Source organism: Ceratotherium simum, chromosome 28 (genome assembly GCF_057802395.1).
Source record: "Ceratotherium simum simum isolate JZ-2026a chromosome 28, ASM5780239v1, whole genome shotgun sequence".
NCBI classification, from domain to species: Eukaryota; Metazoa; Chordata; class Mammalia; order Perissodactyla; family Rhinocerotidae; genus Ceratotherium; species Ceratotherium simum.
The window spans coordinates 14,230,401-14,250,568 of NC_141927.1; the positions used below are offsets into that span (position 1 = coordinate 14,230,401).

At 37.2% G+C, this 20,168-nt stretch overlaps 1 protein-coding gene across 3 annotated transcripts in view; it reads left to right on the top strand.

Moving 5' to 3' along the window:
- Positions 1-20,168, top strand: part of TENM3 (teneurin transmembrane protein 3) — a 597,691-nt gene that overhangs the window by 158,428 nt on the left and 419,095 nt on the right. For all 3 annotated transcript variants that reach the window (XM_014786234.2, XM_004428722.3, XM_014786235.2), the window contains exon 2: positions 1,703-2,009. In XM_014786234.2, the coding sequence (XP_014641720.1) occupies positions 1,778-2,009 (232 nt within the window). In that variant the 5' untranslated portion in view covers positions 1,703-1,777. The remainder of the gene's footprint in view (positions 1-1,702; positions 2,010-20,168) is intronic.

The window sequence follows — 20,168 nt, forward strand, 5'->3', positions numbered from 1 at the left end:
GGAAAAAATAAATAAATAAATAAAATTATAAAAAAAATAGAGCTATTGGAAGAATTTGTAGAGAGAATAATGGGGTAAAGAATCAGAAGGGGTCAGTGAAATATACTAGTTTTTTTTTAAATCAGATTCATGGAAAAAAAGAAAAAGGTAGGTTAGTCAAGATACATTTCAACAACCCAACTGAAATATTAGCAACTACTTTTAACAGCCCAGCTCAAATCAACAGCAGAGCAATATGGAACCCCAAGTGAGGTAAACCTTTACTGGCAATGTGGGTAGGGGAGGATGTAGTTTGGTGAAAATGTAGCAGGAGGAACAGTCCACAAGTTTCTAAGCATAGGCTCTGGAACTCTGTATCACTCCAGCTCAGAGTCTCACTGCTCTTCTTACAGCTGCATGAAAAGCAAAAGTTAGAAAGTGAGAGGTATAAGAGTAAGAATGTGGCTCAGAAGGAATCAAGACTTGTTGACAGCGTAGATGTAAGCAGAGCCACCGTGGGAGAATCAGCAACGACTACAAGACTCCGCGTTGGAAGCACATTAAAGAGTGTTGTGATGTGTATCATGAGAGCCAAGGATGAAAAGAGGGAGAGACAGACCCTCCGGGAGAGGGATGCTTCGCGGAAGAAAATATCTAAATAGAAGTCACAGCCCTAAGGATGTGGAACCAAAGAGAAGACCTGGGGCCACCGGGAACCATTTGTCTCAAGTTGATTATGGAATCACTCAAACAAAAGATGAATTTAGGAAAGAAGGAGTGGAGTGGGGGGAAATACTGATGGCTGAAGACAGGCCTTCAGGGACCTTCAGATTAAAAGGAAAACCAAAAGAAAGAATAAAGACAGAGGAGGACATTTAAAATGCGGGTTAGCTCTGGGCAGCTGTCCCTCTTCTAAGCCCCACATTTTAGGGAGCAGAGCCTTTTCTGCCCACCTTCACCCCTGTCAATTCAGCAAATTCAGGAAAAAGAGCATTGCTAAGCAAAGAAACACAATTCTCCTTGCTCCTTCTAACTTATTCTTGCTACTGGCAGTTGTAAGAAACTACCCCATCAAATTAGCCACTTGAATTGCCTTAAATATCAGGAAAGTGCTGATTAAACTCATTTTCTAGGGAGTAAAATGCATTTTGAGGAGAGGGAGTCTGAGGGAAGGACCAGCTTTTTCCACAATTCAAGACGTTTATGTCCTTAAAACATGAAAATTGTGACCTCAGAAGGAAAAGTCTTTGTAAAAAATAATAAAATGTTCAATGCATTTTTCAAAGTTTCCTTTCTAAGAAGTTCTCAGTTTGCTCCTGCTCTTTTAAAAAAAAATTGAAAAAGAAATAAAAATAGTATAGGTTTTTGTAAGAAAAAGAAAAGGAATTTATTTGTGAATGGAGAAAATGCTGCAAGGGAAAACTTTTCCATTGTGGAAAATTTCACAAACATATTGAGGCCAAGTTTTAGCTGGTTTCTGTAGTGAAATTTGAGCTTAATTTTTTTTTTTTTGTATTAATGTGAAAAATTAGTGGAAAGTGTACCTCAACTCCTGGTAATCGAGGATATTTTACACTGATTTCACAAATTTTCATTTATTATTAAAAGCAAGTTTCCTAGATAGGCAATATTATTACTTTCCACCGTTCTCCAGATTGAGAAGGATGTAGTCAGTTTTAGATGAATGTTATGCTGACATCATGCAAACCTTTTATCTTTACAGAGAGGCCAATGGGAATTGAACTTTGAGCATCATTTGTCACAACCAGGACTGATGTGCACACAGAAGGAATGAAGTATGGATGTGAAGGAACGGAGGCCTTATTGCTCCCTGACCAAGAGCAGACGAGAGAAAGAACGGCGGTATACTAATTCCTCAGCAGACAATGAGGAGTGTAGGGTACCTACACAGAAGTCTTACAGTTCCAGTGAGACCTTGAAAGCTTTTGATCATGACTCCTCACGGCTGCTTTATGGAAACAGAGTAAAGGATTTGGTTCACAGAGAAGCAGATGAGTACACCAGACAAGGTAGGTCATTGTTCTAGGAAAACAAGGCATACTCAAATGGCATGAACTTGTAGGTGTCCTTTGTTTCCCCTCAAGGTGACACGACTGTTTTCTTAGTTTGATGTCCTATCCTCTGATTCAGATTTTTGGATAGTAGATAATCACATAGTATTCTTAATTAAAGGTAGAAAGCCACCTAAGGCACATTGACCCCAGACACAGGTACCAACACAAGTAGAGAATCGTTCCACAACTCCACATTTTGTGTGTGAGGTTTGTGATTCTGCACATGGCCAAGTGTTTGTGCATAAACTTGAAACCCAGGTCTCTAGGGCTCCCTTACACTCTCCTGAAGGTGCTCACAGACATTGTTTTTTGAGTTAAAACTGGTGCGAGGAGAACAGGAACTGTTGATGAGGAATCTCATCTTTCCCTCCTAAGGAAGTAACAATTCTTATTCTGGATCATCTCGTGATCCATCCAGCCCATCTGTTTATGTCTGTTTATACAAGAGCCTGCCATGGAAGGGTTCCATTTTCTCTCTCACAGGCAATCTAGGACATTAAGGTTATACCTTAAAACATCCTAGTTTCCCATAATATAATCCATTATGGTTTGGTTGTTTGCATATATTTGTTGAACATTTTTATACTCTGTTTTCTTCCTGAATATTCTACCAGTGGAATAATGACTTCTGCAACTTTACTTCACAATCCTAAACCTACTGATTTCCACACTTTGAAACAGTAGCTTATTTTAAATTAGGCATACATAGTTATATTTTGTTTCTTCTAATACAGTCTTGAGATGTGGGCAAGATTACTACTAATAAAAATAAAATCCTCTTACATTTGTATTGCACAGTCAATTCACATAGAACTTAGCATCCCTTAGCTAATTTAATCAGAAAACGAGGAAAAATAAATTAATCTTCAAAAATAAAGAATATATTCATTTTTTTTCCAATCACTTTACAGACAGTGTGACTAACAGTTTGATATTGAGCAGGAACAAATTTAAGAAAAAGTAATAATGCAATAAATCATTCAAAAGTTTGAACATTTTCCGTGGTTCTTCTCTTCTCTGCATTGTGGAAAGAGTCATCCTAGATAGATTGAAATAGCGTTCGCTCACCCAAACCAGATTACGTCAAAGAAGACTCATTTGATTTACTAAAGGGAGGGTTGTTTTTTCCCCGAAAGCATGCCTTACTAATTACAGGTATCAAATTTTATGAAAGAAGACAAAATAGCTTACCATTTTTAATCCAGTTTTTAATGAAATATATAGAACACACATTTGAGATACGTACCTTTGGTAAGTCAAGGGATGTTAGTTCATCGTACAAAGTATTATAATTCTAAACTCAATTTTTTTCTTTTATATTGTCTGACAGATGACATAGATTATCAGGGTACATTTTTCACCAATTTAAAAAAGAGTAGGTACTGTAGAAATGCATGCAGTCTGAACCCAGTGTGAAGTCTTGCTTTTTGTAACAAAAATAACTGTTTAGTGCCCTATTGGAAAAAAAAAAATACATTGTGGAATACTATTAGGAGAAAAAAAGCAGAACATGTGGCGTGATGCTCTGAGAAGGCTCATCTCCACCCCAAGCAAGCATTTCGTCTTGGCAGAGCAGAGAATGCTTAAACAGGTTAAAAATAGCGAGCTGAAATTTTCACCTCCTAAGCAGCGTTAATCCAGTGCACTGTTGTTGATGACATGGCGGTACCATCTGTGGAAACCCTGGAACGGAAGCTCTTAGGGGACCAAATAGTACTATTACTCAGCTCCTTGCAAGCCAAGGACAGGAGAACGAAAGGGGGCATAGGGAAGAGAGAGCGAGCGAGGCGGCAGATGGAGGCCTCTTGTTGGAAGCAGCTGAATGGGGTAGTGAGAAGAGGTTTAAGAGCAGAAGTGGAAGGAAAAGCAAAAGTGCACTGCCTGATGGTGCACAATTCACTTGACATGTCATAAATCAGAATGTACTAAAAACACAAATAGGATGTACTGCTATTTATAGCTAACGTGCACTGGTTCCCTACTGCGCTCCAGTCAATGTGCTAATAAGCAGGTTATGTGCACTATCGTTTAACCCTCGGTCACCTTGTAAAGGAGGTCCCAGTGGCATCCTACTCTCACACACCTAGACATCCGGGCTTGGAGAGGCCTGAGGTCCCGTAGCTAGCAAGAGCTATGCTGGGACTTGCACCCAGGCCGGTCTGACCATAGTGTTCAGGGTTCTAACCTTGTGCAGTTCCCAAAGCAGAAAACAGACAAGTCAGTGTAATCATTGCCCTTTGGTTTATTGGAATGAATTTTAGCCAACTTTGATGATATGGATAGAGAGAAGTGAGGAGACTGGAGACATATTTAAGAAATAAAATTGACATGATTTTGTGATTGGGTGGATGAGAATGAAGGAGAAGGAAGCGTTGCAAATACTTTTGCTTCCCTGTGCTTTGATGTGGGGAATGTTTGTAGCAGAAGGGATAATGTAGGAGAGAAATAAATACAGAAATTCTGCTATCAGATTATGTCTTTCTCGAGCAAGCATAATGAAAAATCCTCCTAGGCTTTCATTTTCTTTGAACCTGACAAATGTCAATTTTTCCTCACTGAATATTATGCTGTGGGATTAATTATTTAATTGACAAAATGTGCTTCCTGCCACAGCTTCTGACATCATACACATAATAAAAATGAAAGATTAAAAATATTAGTGGTAGCCAAAGATCTTTGAAACAATTCCAAAGAATCATGCTAATTTAGCTTGTCCATGGAGTTTTAAAACAACTTGTCAACCCCCATCCACTTATTTTTTGAATGACACAGGAAAATGCAGCTTCAGCTCAAGAAAGCAATGATAGAGACCCCATTAATAAAATTATGTGAGAATTCAAATCTAGAAATATGATATTTTTATTTTTATCCACCAATTTTTAGGTCCTATTATCAAAGTTGATTTTAATCATTTCTATGGCTTTGCTAACTGGCAGATGACTATTGTTAATTACATGTTATATTTAGATACTGTAAAGCTGGGGATAATTTCATTTTCACAGTAATGTGTAATTTGACTGGATCTCACATAGATCTCTTTCTCTCTTTCTTTTTCAATCTCTGCATGTGGTTTATTGGGTGATGGAAATTGTTACTCTTTTAGCAGCTGTGGAGGTCTCTGTAGGTGTGATGGGGTTAGGGTAACCATGACTTGTTCTACATTCTTGGATACTATTTTCTTTGATTCATCTTTGAAGAGAATTTATCCCGTCAGGTCTGAGACACATTTCTTATGAAACAGCTGCATAAGATCATCCCACAGTTTAGAGAATTGATAAAATAAAAGATCCTTTTTCTCTGCACTATGTCCATCGCCTGTAGTGTTCTTGACCGAATGAGAACTTGACCAAACTCCAACAAGGAATTTGGCCATGAGGGTAAATTTTGAAATGAGGTGATGTCTGAAAATAAGAACACTTTTGTTCCACAGACCCGTTAGCTCGAAAAGAACACCTCTGAGACAGTCTTAACACAAAGTGTTTACCAGTTAGTCAGTAACCAGTGTTGGGGTTGTGAATTTCAGAATTTTAAAATGAAAAGACACCATTTATTCTTCATCTATCGAATGGCAATGGGGAGGAAGATTATATGTTTTAAAATTTGAAAAACAGATAGCATTATGTCTGTATTTATACATACCGGAAATCAAAATAGAGAATAAATTTGCAAAGAAGAGAAGGGAAGGAGGAAGGCAGATTGACAAAGATGGGCACTCGCTGATGGATTCTCGGTGTGACCCACCTTGGGTCTTCCCTGACAGTGGGCTTCCCGTCCCAGAAACTCTCGTCTTTCCTCACCACTGCTTTGGGATTTGCCTTCTCGCCTCGTGACATTGCTGGTCCAAGGCCAGTTCAAATGTAGTTTGTGGGAAAATAGATCCTCAAGCCCTGATTTACACCACTGCACCTCCCTAATGAGCCCCAGTCCATCTTTTATACAAGTATTCCAGATGCTAGAACATCTCCTTACCGAGGATTACCCTCTTTTGTGAAACAAAAGGACATTAGAGGTGCAGTCTGAGTTTTCCTGTAAATCTGTGTGCAGGATTCCAGCACGATGGTAGCTTGAATGACTCCTCAACCCACCCATCTCCTAGCCAACTCCTTACCTCCTCTGAGCGGAGCGGTGACCAAGGGTGCAAATGAGATCTAGAACTCCATTTGGGTCCTGAAGAACAAAGCTGATGCAGGTTCTTTTCCCCTTTGGCCCAGATGATAGCTCAGAATGTGGTGAAGATCAGAAAGAATGCTGTGGCTTTGTGGTGCCAGAGAGAGGCTGACCTGCCTCTCCCATGGACCTTCCTTGAGTGAATGTTGCCTTGCAGGAGTAGCTGGTTTCCTCGGCCTCTCAGGAGCTGGGGGAACCTAAACAGATGCATTTTCTCCTCTCTGATATTGTGAGAGTGCCAGCTAAGTAAACCAGGGAAGAGAAAAGCTTGTCCCTAGAGTCTAACAGGACTTCCCACTGTTTCTTAAGGCACCCTAAGAAAGCAACACCATGCTTACCAGCACCCAGCATGCAGGAACAGGGACAAGATGCAAAACAAACAGATCAGGAAGCTCCTCATGAAAATGAGCAATGGCGACTGGAGAGGAAAACTTGAACCAAAATAAAATATTATAATAAGAGCACTTACAGAAATCTAAGCACCAGAAAGAAAAAAAGCAACAGCAAAACCCACAATAACAACCAGATGCTGGGGGGAAAAGCCATAATTTACAAACTTAAAAATGTTGTAATAGATTAGTTGAAGAAGAGACGGTGGTCATTGTGAAAATCCACATTAATGGTTTTGAAGACCAAGTAGACGAAATAACTCAAAACAGAAAATAAAGTTTCAAGTAAAACTAAGAAGAAAACACACACACGCAAACCTAAGCACGTCCTAGAGAAATTCTTTAACTTTATGGATAAAGATATTTTACAAGATTCTAGAGAGAAAAAACAAGTTACTTTTCTTGTTACTTAGAAAAGAAACAAAAATAAGACTAATGAATTTCTCATTTGTAACAATGAAAGCTAGAAGACAATGGAATAACATCTAGTGAGAGAAAGAACCGCAACCCAGGAATCCTATAGGCAGAGAAGATATCATTCATCTCTAAGAGTGAATGCAAAATATTTAGGGGCGTGCAAAGATTCAGGGGCTCTATCACCAATGTCCACTGTCTAAGGAAGTATTCAGGAATACCAACAGAGTCAGGATCACTACCTATGAAGAGGAGAGGAAACAGCGATGAGCAATCAACTTTGCAGTATATAGGCTGTTAAATGCCAAATGATGATGACAGAGGAAATGGGTAAGAAGCGCTGAAAGGGAAACCTTACAGATGGCTAGAACTGATGCTCCTTGCCTATCTCAGCAAAATCCAGTAGTTGGAGGAAAGAGGTAGGGAAAGTCAAAAGTGTTCCAATATCTCATCTGAAGAGAGAGAGGGAGGGAGCAGTTATGGAGTAGAGCTTTAGTGGGAGAAATAATTGCTATCTTGCATTCATACAAGAATGAAAAACATGTATTTGAATATGAATGTCAGGAAAGGGAAGGTAATCATTAGTGGAAATGAAAAAAAGCACAATCGACCTACCTAATTAGCAGGGGGAAAAGGGGAATGAATAGCAATCTGATCAATTTAGCAACAACATCTCCAAGGAAAAAAGTAAAATCATGAATAACCATTAAACAATGGAAGAAGTCAAATCTGCTATATTACATGAAATATAAATGCACTGAATTTTGACACAAACTATTCAGTTGATTTATAAGTTATTGGTATTTATAAGAAACAGACTTAAAATGGTAAAAGATGGTTGAGAATAAAAAGATGGATAAAGAGATATCAGGTAAATACGAACCAAAATAAAGCAGGAATGGCAGCATTAATATTAGGAAAGGTGGAATTTATGATTAAAAACACTAAACAGGAATTGGGCTGATGGTGTAGTGGTTAAATTCAAGTGCTCCACTTTGGTGGCCTGGGGTTTGTGGGTTCAGATCCCGGGCGTGAACCTACACACCACTTGTAAAGCCATGCTATTTCAGCGTCCCACAGGCAAAATAGAGGAAGATTGGCACAGATGTTAGCTCAGGGCCAATTTTCCTCACCAAAAAAAAAAAAAAGAAAAAACACTAAACTGGATAAAGAGGACCACTGATAAATAATAAAAGGCACACTGTATAGAAGGATGAATTAATCTTAAATTGCATACATTAAACAATATAATAGCTAAATTTATAAAGCAAAAGCTATTAAGAAAAAAGGTTGTTAAAATACATTTATTGTGAGATATTTTGGTTTGCCTCCTTCAGAAACAGGCAGATCTAAAAGACAAAAATGACAGCAATTATATAATATTAATAAAAAATTTCAGCTAAGATATATATACAGAAATTTTTAACTGTCAGATAGAAGTGATACAGTTTTTCATATTTCTATGGAATAGTTGTAGAAACCAATTATGCATTTGGCCACAAAAAGAAATATTAAAAAATCGGGATAGAGACTTTATAAGACAAATCATTTGATCATATAATTTAGTAAAATTAGAAATATTCATTCTAAGAGGCAGGGATTTGTGCTGTTAAGAAAACTGTTTTGTAAGAATAGGCAGGATTAATATATAAATTGTGATTTGAGTGGGCTGGCTTTGTTGTTACTCTGCGTCTGGGTTTGAGGGCTGACTCTTCCAGTGATTAGCTGTCTGATATTGGGCAAGCTACTTTGTCTATCCAAGCATTGGTTTTTTCATCTGTAAAAAGGGAATAAAAATAGTAGGTATCTCAAAAAAAAAAAAAAAGAAAGAAATAACAAAAACATAAACACACAAAGACACTTTCCCCCGTGGATATGACATCCCTAGATTATGATAAGAAGCAATAGGAAGCAATGAAAAGATAGCTCTTTTTTCAAAATTTATGGGAGACAGTGAAAGCCGTAATCATAAGAAAAAATATATTGTTAAGGAATATATTTAAAGAATAAATACCAACAAAAATGAATTTACTATGCATCTTAAGATATGAGTAAAGTATCAGAAAAAAGAAACCAAAGGAAGATAGGAAGAGGTAGATAATCAGGAGAAAACTGAAATTAAAAACAAACAAAAAGCTGATTCTTTAAAAACACTAAGAAACTAGAAAGCCCCTGATGATCCTGATTAAAGAATTAGAACAACAATAAGGAGAGATATGGAAGACATTTAACAACTAAAATGCACTATTCCAAGTGTAGGGGAGGAAGACAATTCCTCTACCCACTCTAGGTCCTTCTGTCTGGGCTACCAATTAAATTGACATGATACAGAATAACAGGAGAAAATCAAAGTTTAATAACATTTATACATGAGAGAAACCCAGGAATTCTGACCAACTCGGCCATTTGGCCAAAGCTGCCAGCTTAAATATCATCTTCAGCTAAAGGCAAAGGAGGATGTCAGGGGTAGTGGTTTGGGACTTCAGAGGGGAGGAAGGCAATTCACATGGAGATGGAAACGCAAAGGAGTGTTAAACAAGTTTTGCTGGGCCAAAAATGGGCTTGTTGGTGCCTTCCTATCACACCTATTTTACATTATACTATAGCTCTCTTATGGTATTAGCTCCTTCCGGGAACAGGCCTTCTGTGTTAAATTCTTTTAGGCAGTTTGGGGGAAGGTCAAATGTTCTTCCTGAGTCTTCTGAGCCTTTATGGTCTTCAGCTCGAAATAATGACCATTCCAGAGTGGTGAATCTTGGGACAGCCTGCACTGAACCCCATCACAAACAAGAAATTTTTTAAATCTAGAGGAATTTATTTTTTCTTATCAAAGTATGATTAACGCCATATTATTTCAAAACATGGAGAAAACTTGTCAAAACCAATCATCTCAGAAGCAATTAGAAAGGTGATTAAAAGAGACACCATTAAAAAGTACCAGATTGGTTCCTGGGTGAATTTTACATAACCGTCAAAGTACAACTAAGTCCAATGTTCAAAAACTACTCAACGTCAAAAAAAGAAAAAGAGAGGCCATCTTGGAAGTAGTTTGGTGCTCCACTTTGGTGGCCTGGGTTCACAGGTTTGAATCCCAGGCACAGACCTATGCACTGCTCATCAAGCCGTGCTGTGGCGGCAACCTACATACAAAATAAAGGAAGAGTGGCATGGATGTTAGCTCAGGGCAAATCTTCCTCAAGCAAAAAAAAAAAAAAGGAAGATTGGCACAGATGTTAGCTCAGGCCCACTCTTCCTCAGCAAACAAAAAAGAAAAATATGGAGGCCAGCTCAGTGGCGTAGTGGTTAAGTTCCCACACTCCACTTCAGTGGCCTGGGGTTTGTGGGTTCAAATCCCAGGGGCAGACCTACACACCACTCATCAAGCCATGCTGTGGCGGCATCCCACATACAAAATAGAGGAAAATTGGCACAGATGTTAGCTCACGGACAATCTTCCTGGAGCAAAAAAAGGAAGATTGGCAACAGATGTTAGCTTAGCACCAATCTTCCTCACCAAAAAAAAAGCAAGAAAAAAAAAAAAGAAAAAGATGGCAAGCACTAAAATTCATATTATGAAGTTGCCATAACCTTAATAAAAAAAAAAGATTAAAATAGTACAAAAAAGAAGCCATGTAGACCAAATTTTATTCTCAATCTATGTGTAAAAATTCTAAATAACCATTTGCATATAATAATCTAGCAATATATAAAAAGAATAATAGTCTAGACCAAATTAATAACCAAGTGGTTACTAATCTTCAGTGATAATGCAAAGATTTTTCAATGTTAGGAAATCTATTAACATAATTAGATTAATAAATCAAAGTAGAAAAACCTGATCTTATCAATAGATGATAAAAAGGTTTGGGGTAAAATTTAGAAACCATTCCTTATTAAAATAAAACTCACTAAGTCAAACAAGAATAAAAAACACTTAAATATGTTAGTCATATGTAAGATGATCAATCAAAAAAATTAAACAGCATTCTAAATGGTGAGGTCCTAGGACCTTTTCCATTAAAATCAAGAAGATAAGAAAGGCTTACCTACTCTCACAATAACAATTCAAAATTGTTTTAGACATTTTAGCAATTGCAGTAAGAGAAGAAAATTAAACAGTTGATATATATTTTGGGAAAAGTTAAAATTAGCACTTTTGTTAGGTGTATGATTGATTGTATACATCTATCTCTAGAAATTAAAAAAAAATAGTTTGAAGAAAATTGGTACTTGGATGAATACAAGAGACATATATAGACATCCCAGGGAGGACAACAGAATAGTTAAAGGATAATCTGTGTTTTGAGTCCCAGATCTGCCATTCATTGGTTGAGTGGCAAGTGACCTAATCTTGGCCAACTAATTTGCTTGGACAAATTCTACTTAATTTCTCTGGCCTTTGATTTTCTTTTACGTAGGTTGTGCTTTAGTTTTCAGTGTTGAGAAGGAAATAAATTAATATATGCTTAGAAAATGCCCGATGCCTGTTATATACTCTTTTTAAGTAATTATTAAGCAATAATTGGCTAAATTTTGAAGTCAGAAAAAACATCCTATCATAATGGCAAAAAACACTATAAAGTTCTTTGGAATAAATTTTACAAGAGTGGTCTGGGACCTAATATGAAGGGATCTATAAAATATTATTGAAAGATATAAAACAAGATCTGAATGAATATAAAGACAGTCAATGTTTTCAAATAGGAAGACTGATATCCTAAGACTTTCTCCCAGAATAAATGCTTCTTTATTAGAAGTCAAGGCGTATTTTTAATTGGAGAAAATGATCTTAAAATTCATGTGGAAGAATACACTTCTGAAAATAGCCAAAAATATATTTAAAAGGCAAATAGTGAGGATAAAATGGCCTTAATATATATTTTTAAAAATACGATAAAGCCCCTGTAATCACATCTATATGATATTGGCATAAATAAAGACAAATCAATCAGCAGAATAGACTAAAATTTCAGAAATAGATCCTAGTATATAGGAAAATTTAACATAAAACAAAAATGGTTTTTCTATTCAGTGGGATTTGATAAATGGTGCTGGCACAACTGGTTATCCATCTGGAAGAATATAAAATTGGACCCATATCTCTCAGCATATTCAAAAATAAATTAAGATGGATTAAAGACAAATGTAAAAAATAAAGCAATAAGAATTCTAGAAGTTAATTCGAGAGACTGAATAAAGTAGGAATGACTTGTTCCCTGAGTAGCAGAACGCTCCCAAAACAATGGCTTAAACACCTAACAGCATTATTTTCTTACAAAACAAGGAGTCCGGAGGTAGAGCGTCCAGGGTTCAAAGATGCTGTCAAGGACACAGGTTTCACTTCTGTCTTTTTTTGCTCTGCCGTCATTAGCGTGTGGCCTTTGTCCCATGGATCCTCAGATGTTTGCTGCATTTTCATATTCCTGGTTGAAATAAGAATAAAAGCAAAGTGAGAAGGCTTTTTCTACATTGGACTATTTCTTTTTACTCCCCAGAGACTTCTTCCTACATCTCTCTTTTTCAGAACTGTTATACTTGGCTATGCTTAGCTGCATGAGAAGAGGGAACATTTACTATTTTTGCTTTCCAGCTTTTATAACAGAGGAATGCAAGGAAAAAGTGGTTGTGAATCCACACAGCCTGCCCCAGGGACTAAATGTATACCCCAAGAATAGGGAGACCATTCTAATAGAAACAGAAAACTCAGAAGAAAAGGCTTAAGTGGTTATTTTGTTTTTAATTTAAAATCTTTTATACATAAATAAAAATACCATAAACAAAATTATTATATTGGGAAATATATTTACAATCCATGTGACAGATATAAGGTTTATGTATATAATATACTGTGGGTGACTTCTACAAATTGGAAACGGAAAGACAAACAACCCAATGGGAAAAATTACACAAATAGACAAGTCACAGAAGAGCAACTTCAAGTGGTCAGTAAACATATGAAAAGGTAATCAGTTTTCTTACTAGTCCGAGGAAGGCAGTAGCTAATCCCAGCTCCTGTATCCCCACTGCACAGGTCCTATCCTGGCTTCCTTCATTGAGCATTCATGTGCCAGGTGACCACCAGTGGTTTCCTTAGGAAATTCATCCCAGCTTGGTAAGCAGAAAATTCATGGTAGAGGTTACTGTAGAGGTTTTCCTGGTTGGAATTCTTTTTTTTTTTTTTTTGTGAGGAAGATCAGCCCTGAGCTAACATCCATGCCAATCCTCCTCTTTTTGCTGAGGAAGACAGGCCCTGAGCTAACATCTATTGCCAATCCTCCTCCTTTTTTTCCCTTTTTCTCCCCAAAGCCCCAGTAGATAGTTGTATGTCATAGTTGCACATCCTTCTAGTTGCTGTATGTGGGACGCGGCCTCAGCATGGCCAGAGAAGCAGTGCGTCAGTGCGTGCCGGGGATCCGAACCTGGGCCGCCAGCAGCAGAGTGCGTGCACTTAACCGCTGAGCCACAGGGCTGGCCCCTCCTGGTTGGAATTCTGAACACATTTTTTTCCCAGGAGACAGCCTCATACATAGAAGTCATGCTGTAGAGTGCTATTAATCCAGTTCCTCAGATACAGTTGACTTAGTACACTTGCTTGTTCCATCCTGGCTTCCTATGGGTTTTCATGGGAAAACATGTACTGATGCATATCAACTTCTAAACACAATACATTCCTAAAGTGAGGACTTTCTGTATAATTGTGAAGTTTGGCTTAGGAAGAAACCAAAAAAAGAAAAAAAAAAAAGAGCAACTGATGAATTGCTGTACTCAAAAACTTATAAAAGTATGTGAAATAAACACAACAAGTATGTATTCATAGAAAGACTAAAAAAAGAAAGTTAAAGAAAAAGAAAGAAAGGCAAAACATTAACAGAGGTTGTATTTGGAGAGTGGGGCTATGAGAGACAACCTGCCAATTTTGAATCAGCAAAGGTCGAGGGCAAAAATAATCCCTGCGTTGGAATTGCAGCAGGTTGGTTCGCTACTTTTCTGAGTGGGGAGGAAAAGCATCTTTCTAGACAGGCAGATACAGCTTGTTAGTGTCCACGCTGTCCTGTTGGTTGGTTTTCAATTCAGGATGAACTCTAGATGTGGTGTTTAAGGCAGGAGCGTGGCATAGTGTTTTTGATTTGGTTTAGGGATGAAATATAAACCAGAAGTCCCTGGCACTAGAGGAAATTTTAACCCTTGTGACTCATACTTTTACTCTTTTCTCTTCCATTTTCTCCTCCTTGGAGTTGTGATGCCTTTGTTCTCAGCCTTGTTTCATATTCCATTGTGCTACCTTCTTTCTGCCTCTGCATAGACTTATATGGTTGGGAGATCTTTGAGATCCTCTAAGTCCATTTTATAGAGGAGGAAAACTGAAACTGTGACTTGTTAAAATGGTCACTCAGTGAACAGCTGGTGAGTTGCAGAGCCAGAAATAACCAGAGTCAAAATCCAATCATTTTCTACTCTTTCACCTTTCTAATTTCCACAAAAAAACACAAACTCTTCTAGAAAACCACAGTAAAAAGCTAAACATGTTCTTGAATATGCTTACAACATTGGGGTAGGCATAGATAGCTTAGGGAAATCATAAAAAGGACTAAATATAAAAGAAAAATTGATTAATTAGACTTCATCAAAATGAAAACTTCTACTTATCAGAAAATACCTTTAAGAAAATGAAAAAGCAAGCCACAATCTGAGAGAAAATTATATATGTGACAAACGACTTGTATCCAGAATATATAAAGAGCTCCTGTAAATCAATAACAAAAAGATAAACAATGCAATTTAAAAATGGATGAAAGTCTTAATAGAAACTACACAGAAAAGATATGCAAATGTCTAATAAGGACATGAAAAAGTAATCAGCATCTTTAGCCATCAGGGAACTGAAAATTAAAACCACAGTGAGATATTACCACTCACCCACTAGAATGGCTAAACTTAAAAAGATCCACAGAGCCAAATATTGGTGAGAATGTGGAACAATGCTCATATGTTGCTGATGGGAGTATAAAATGTAAAATGGCACAGTTTCTTTAGAAACTCTTTGGCAATTTCTTCTATCAAGTTAAAAATAACATCTCCCACTTGACCCAGCAATTCGTGTCCTAAGTATTTACCCAAAACAAATAAAAACTTATCTTCAGAGCAGCTTTATTCGTAATAGTTGGAAACTGGAATCACCAAGTGAACGTATGTTACAAATTGCAGTGTATTCATGCAATACACTATAACTTGTTGATACAAAAGCATGAACTACTGATACACAAAACAACATGGAAGAATTTCAAAAACACTCCATTAAGCAAAAGGATCCAGAGTAGGTACTATCGGACTCCATTTATATCAAGTTCAAGAATAGACGAAACTAATCTATAGTCAAAGAAACCAGAACAGTGGCTGCCTGTGGGGGTAGGGATTGACTGCAGGGGACATGAGAACTTTGTGGGTGTGATGGAGATGTGCCATATTTTGTTTGGGTTCATGGTGGATACATTTGTTAAAACTCACTGAAGTGTCCACTTAAGATTTATGTATTTCACTGCATATAAAATTTACCTAAGCAGTAATAATTTTAAAAAACAAAAACAAAACCTAGCCATGTTCAAACAAGTGTACTTGAATATGGAAAGTTTTGGGTCTGTGTTCTTGATTTCATCCAGCTTCAGCCAGGGTGAGATTTCGTTTGGTGCTGGGGCAGAGTCAGATTCTCTCTGCTGAACCATAACCACAATCCTCTTAAAAACCTCTGCTGCAGTGGCACTCCAATGTTTTGCTGGATAAAGACACTTTGTCCATTAAGATAATAGCATCCACAACATATCCAGATTGTGCTGAGGGAGAGAATGAAGAATTGGTGATATATAGATGGGACCATGCCTTTAAAATATTTTCATCAATTTCCAAATAGAAAAGGCCCCGTTTTTTTTTTTTTTTTGGTGAGGAATATCGGCCCTGAGCTAACATCTGCCAATCCTCCTCTTTTTTTTTTTTTTTTTTTGCTGAGGAAGACTGGCCCTAGGCTAACATCCACGCCCATCTTCCTCCACTTTATATGGGATGCTGCCACAGCATGGCTTGACAAGCGGTGTGTCGGTGTGCCCCAGGAATCCAAACTGGCAAACCCCAGGCGGTGGCAGTGGAGTGCACACACTTAACTGCTTGCGCCACCGGGCTGGCCCCAAAAAAGGCCCATTTTTAGTTCTTAGATATAGATTACTTTTTTGGCAGTTTTATTACTAGAATATTACTAAAATGATAAATAATTTTTAAATCTTTCTACATACCATATGTTCCAGATAGGTCAAAAGAATTAAATTCATATTTCTTAAATGTAGAACATCCAAGTTGTACATTTCCTTTTAGAATGCCACTAAAGCATGGGGCAGATATAAAAATGGTATTAATAACTCCTTGAAGATACTAATTATGTGTCTTTCTGTACCATTTTATCCTGCTTTGGAAGTGAAATGGAATACAGTAAATTTTCTCACCCTTCTTCTTTTTGTTTTATTTATTTGTATTTTCTGCATTATGAAAATATCTTAAACCTTCAGCCATGTTGGAAATTGTGAAGGAGGAAGATTTGAGAGCCAAGAGCAAAATGCTTCTAATTTTAAGGACTGAGATTTAGTTTAGTCTTGGATGCCATTATAGTGAATAATGGGAACTGATCCTAGACTTCAAAAGAAATATGACCAGATGGTCTTACCATTCAGCACTTAATGCGGCTATGAATTTGCAGTTCTACCCCAAACTTTTCATTTCCCCAGTGTCCCCCCTCACCTCTGTCATCCTACAAAAACGAAAGGAATCTGAAACCCTTTTTCATGTTTTCTGAAATACTGGTACCGAGAAAACTTTTTCTTTGTGAGAATAGGGTTTTATAAAGAAAAGACAAAAACCTGGAACATGAATTAGATCCACCAGGCTAATTACAGCAACTCTGAAGTTTATTACTTTTAAATATTAACTGCTTAAAATGATTCATTTAGAGATCAAAATGATTAATCCTTCTCAGTCACTATAAATGTCAGCCGTGGGATTAAGGGATTTAGATGGTCATGTTTACTTAACCTTAAATTTCTGTACTTAAAGACAGAAGTTAAATAGCCCCGGTTTATCATTGTTTCATGTTAGTGTTTTCCTCTTAGCTCCCTCTTGCAGCTCCCCAGCTTAACTGATTGTTAACTAATTTGGGCTGTTAAGTAGGCAAGTGCTTTTTTCAGGCTTGGCGGCCGAGTGCTTTGTAGATTACCTTCCAGAAGGTGTGAGCAGATAGATGTAGTTTATAGCCCTCCTCCGGACACAGTGGGAGTAATCCTTTCCCCCTGACTCGCCCTTTATTGGTCTGATGTCTTGAGCCTCCAGCTTACTGCTAAACGTGTATCCGGTTCCTTGCCACATTGCCAATTTTGGATCCACATTATGAATCACTGTGGTGTGCCTTCAGTCACAATTATTAAACACCTGCGGCTCCATGCCAAACCATATGCGTATTTATACCAATACCTACTGCAGGTTGACTATCAGATCTCAGCAGATACGTCGTAGGCATATTATCACTGGGTCTCTGATTGTTCTAAAGAAATAATAAGTAAAAACAAGAAGCAAATGCATCTTCAGAATGCTTTTGATAAAAACCAGTTTCAAAGTTATTTCTCTAATTACAAATGGTTGCTAATATCAGACTTGCACTGTTTTGTGGTTGGGTATATAAATCCTTCATGTTATGTGCTTAAGAAGTTGCTCTTTCTAGACAAGTCAGCTGACTCATAACCTAATTTTTCTCCTTTGAGCCACCAATCCTTCTATTCAATATCTATATGTTTGTCTTCCCCTGGAGACTTTTTACAAGTCTTAGCTCGAAGAAAATGCATATTCTCTGGGCCTATTCGTTCTAATCCCCCTTTTTCTGCTTGCAAATATTTTTGAGGTTTTCCATTCTCATCAAATTCACCCTAGAGCCTCAGCTTTACGTGTCCATTGACAGAGGTACCTTTACACCTGAGTTCAGGATGAATGCTGAGGGGGCAACCTTCAGTGGCTTCCATTAGACTTGTGTTTTGAGCAATAAATTGAATTTTAAGTACGGTGTACCATGGTCATTTTCTCTGTCCTCTCAGCATTTGAGATTATCAGTATATGGTTATAGATGTTAATATCATATTATAGATAAATTGAGCAAGAAATTGAAGATACTTGGATTTTACATACAGAGTAAAATGGGGTGGGGGGAGTTAAAGTATTTAGTGGGATTTTAAGTTAATTTTAAAAATGTAGTTTAGTGTAAGGCCTTCTAAGTGAAGATTTACACCGTCATTGAAATTTCTATTGCATGTTCAAGAATAAGTATTCTGTTCGAATGGGGACAATGTTAAGTTAAGAAGGTTAAAGTGTTTAGAGTGTCCCATGAAATATGCATTAGGACTCAAAAGGGAAAAAGTTACATACATCTCTATTACTGTGTGATCTTCTTATCATTTTGCAAACACAGCAAAAAAGGGAACTCTAGTTAAGACAGTAGTGACGCTAATTCCAAAAGCATCAAATAAGAAATATTTGCCCAATTTGTAGTTTTGTGTAACGCTCCACCCTTGGAAAATGTCACTCCATGTCTGAGAATAGATCATTGCATCCAAGCTCAGAACAACCAAGGAAAATACTTGAAGACAGTTATAGATTATTTTATTTCTGTGTATTAAATTTATATTGATTCTTCTACCATTTCCCATACTCAGTTTTGGGGGTTGTTACTATAGAAGAAATGAGTGGTTATTCTTTTTTTAAAAAATCCATATATGATGAAGGGAAAAGGAAGAATTGAAATGAGAGAAAAACGTTGCTCCCATATTTCTTACACAACTTCATTTCTTTACAATAAATGAGGAAGGATTTTTAAAGCCCAGCTTCTCCAAGAGTAGATAATAAATTAATTACCTCTAATTATTGAATAGGAGCTATTAAACAGCAAATCAAGAAAATATATTTTTTTTTTGTTTGTTTTTTTCGTGAGGAAGACCAGCCCTGAGCTAACTCCAATGCCAATCCTCCTCCCTTTTTTTGCTGAGGAAGACTGGCCCTGGGCTAACATCCACGCCCATCTTCCTCCACTTTATATGGGATGCCACCACAGCATGGCTTAACAAGCGGTGCGTCGGTGTGCACCCTGGATCCGAACTGGTGAACCCCGGGCCACCGCAGCAGAGCGCGAGCACTTAACTGCTTGAGCCACCGGGCCAGCCCCAAGAAAATACATTTGTTTTTTTTAAAAGATAGACTTTAATGTTTCCTTATTTTGTTTTTAAATTAATGAAATTATTATGAAAAGTAAAAATTCACAACTATAAAATAGAAAATTACTAATTTCCTTTACTTACAACTCCTTCTAAATGATCCATTGTAACAGTTCTATAGCCTCCTTACTTTTATTCATGCTCAAAGCCATAAGCACTTATATAATCCATTGGCTCTCTTCCTTAGTTTCCAATGGGATCATACTATACACACTATTCTGCAACTTATATTTTTTTTACTTAAAATATGTATAATGGGATTCTCTCCAACTCTGAAGATATAGTTCCAAATTCGTTCTTTATGCTAGCCACATAAAGTTCCATGCATGGGATATATAATTTGTTCAGCCATTCCCTTTCTGGTAAGCAACCCATTTATTTTAATTTTTGCAACAATGCCATAGTAAAAATTATTTGTACATATATGTTTAAGATCAAGTGATTTTATTCCTATAGGATATAGTCTCAAAGGTAGACTTTTTGAGCTAAAGAGTACTTTTAATCTTTTTTTTTTTTTTTAAAGATTTTATTTATTTATTTTTCCCCCAAAGCCCCAGTACATAGTTGTATGTCATAGCTGCACATCCTTCTAGTTGCTGTATGTGGGACGCGGCCTCAGCATGGCTGGAGGAGTGGTGCCTCGGTGCGCACCCGGGATCCGAACCCGGGCCGCCGGCAGCGGAGCGCACGCACTTAACCGCTAAGCCACGGGGCCGGCCCAAGTACTTTTAATCTTAGTAGAAAACTATTTTCAAGTATAAAAGCAGCATAATAGAAAGCAAAGAGAAAAATAACAGAATAAAGTAATAATGAATTTACCTAGCAGGCTCACAGAATCAACTATTTTTTAGGAG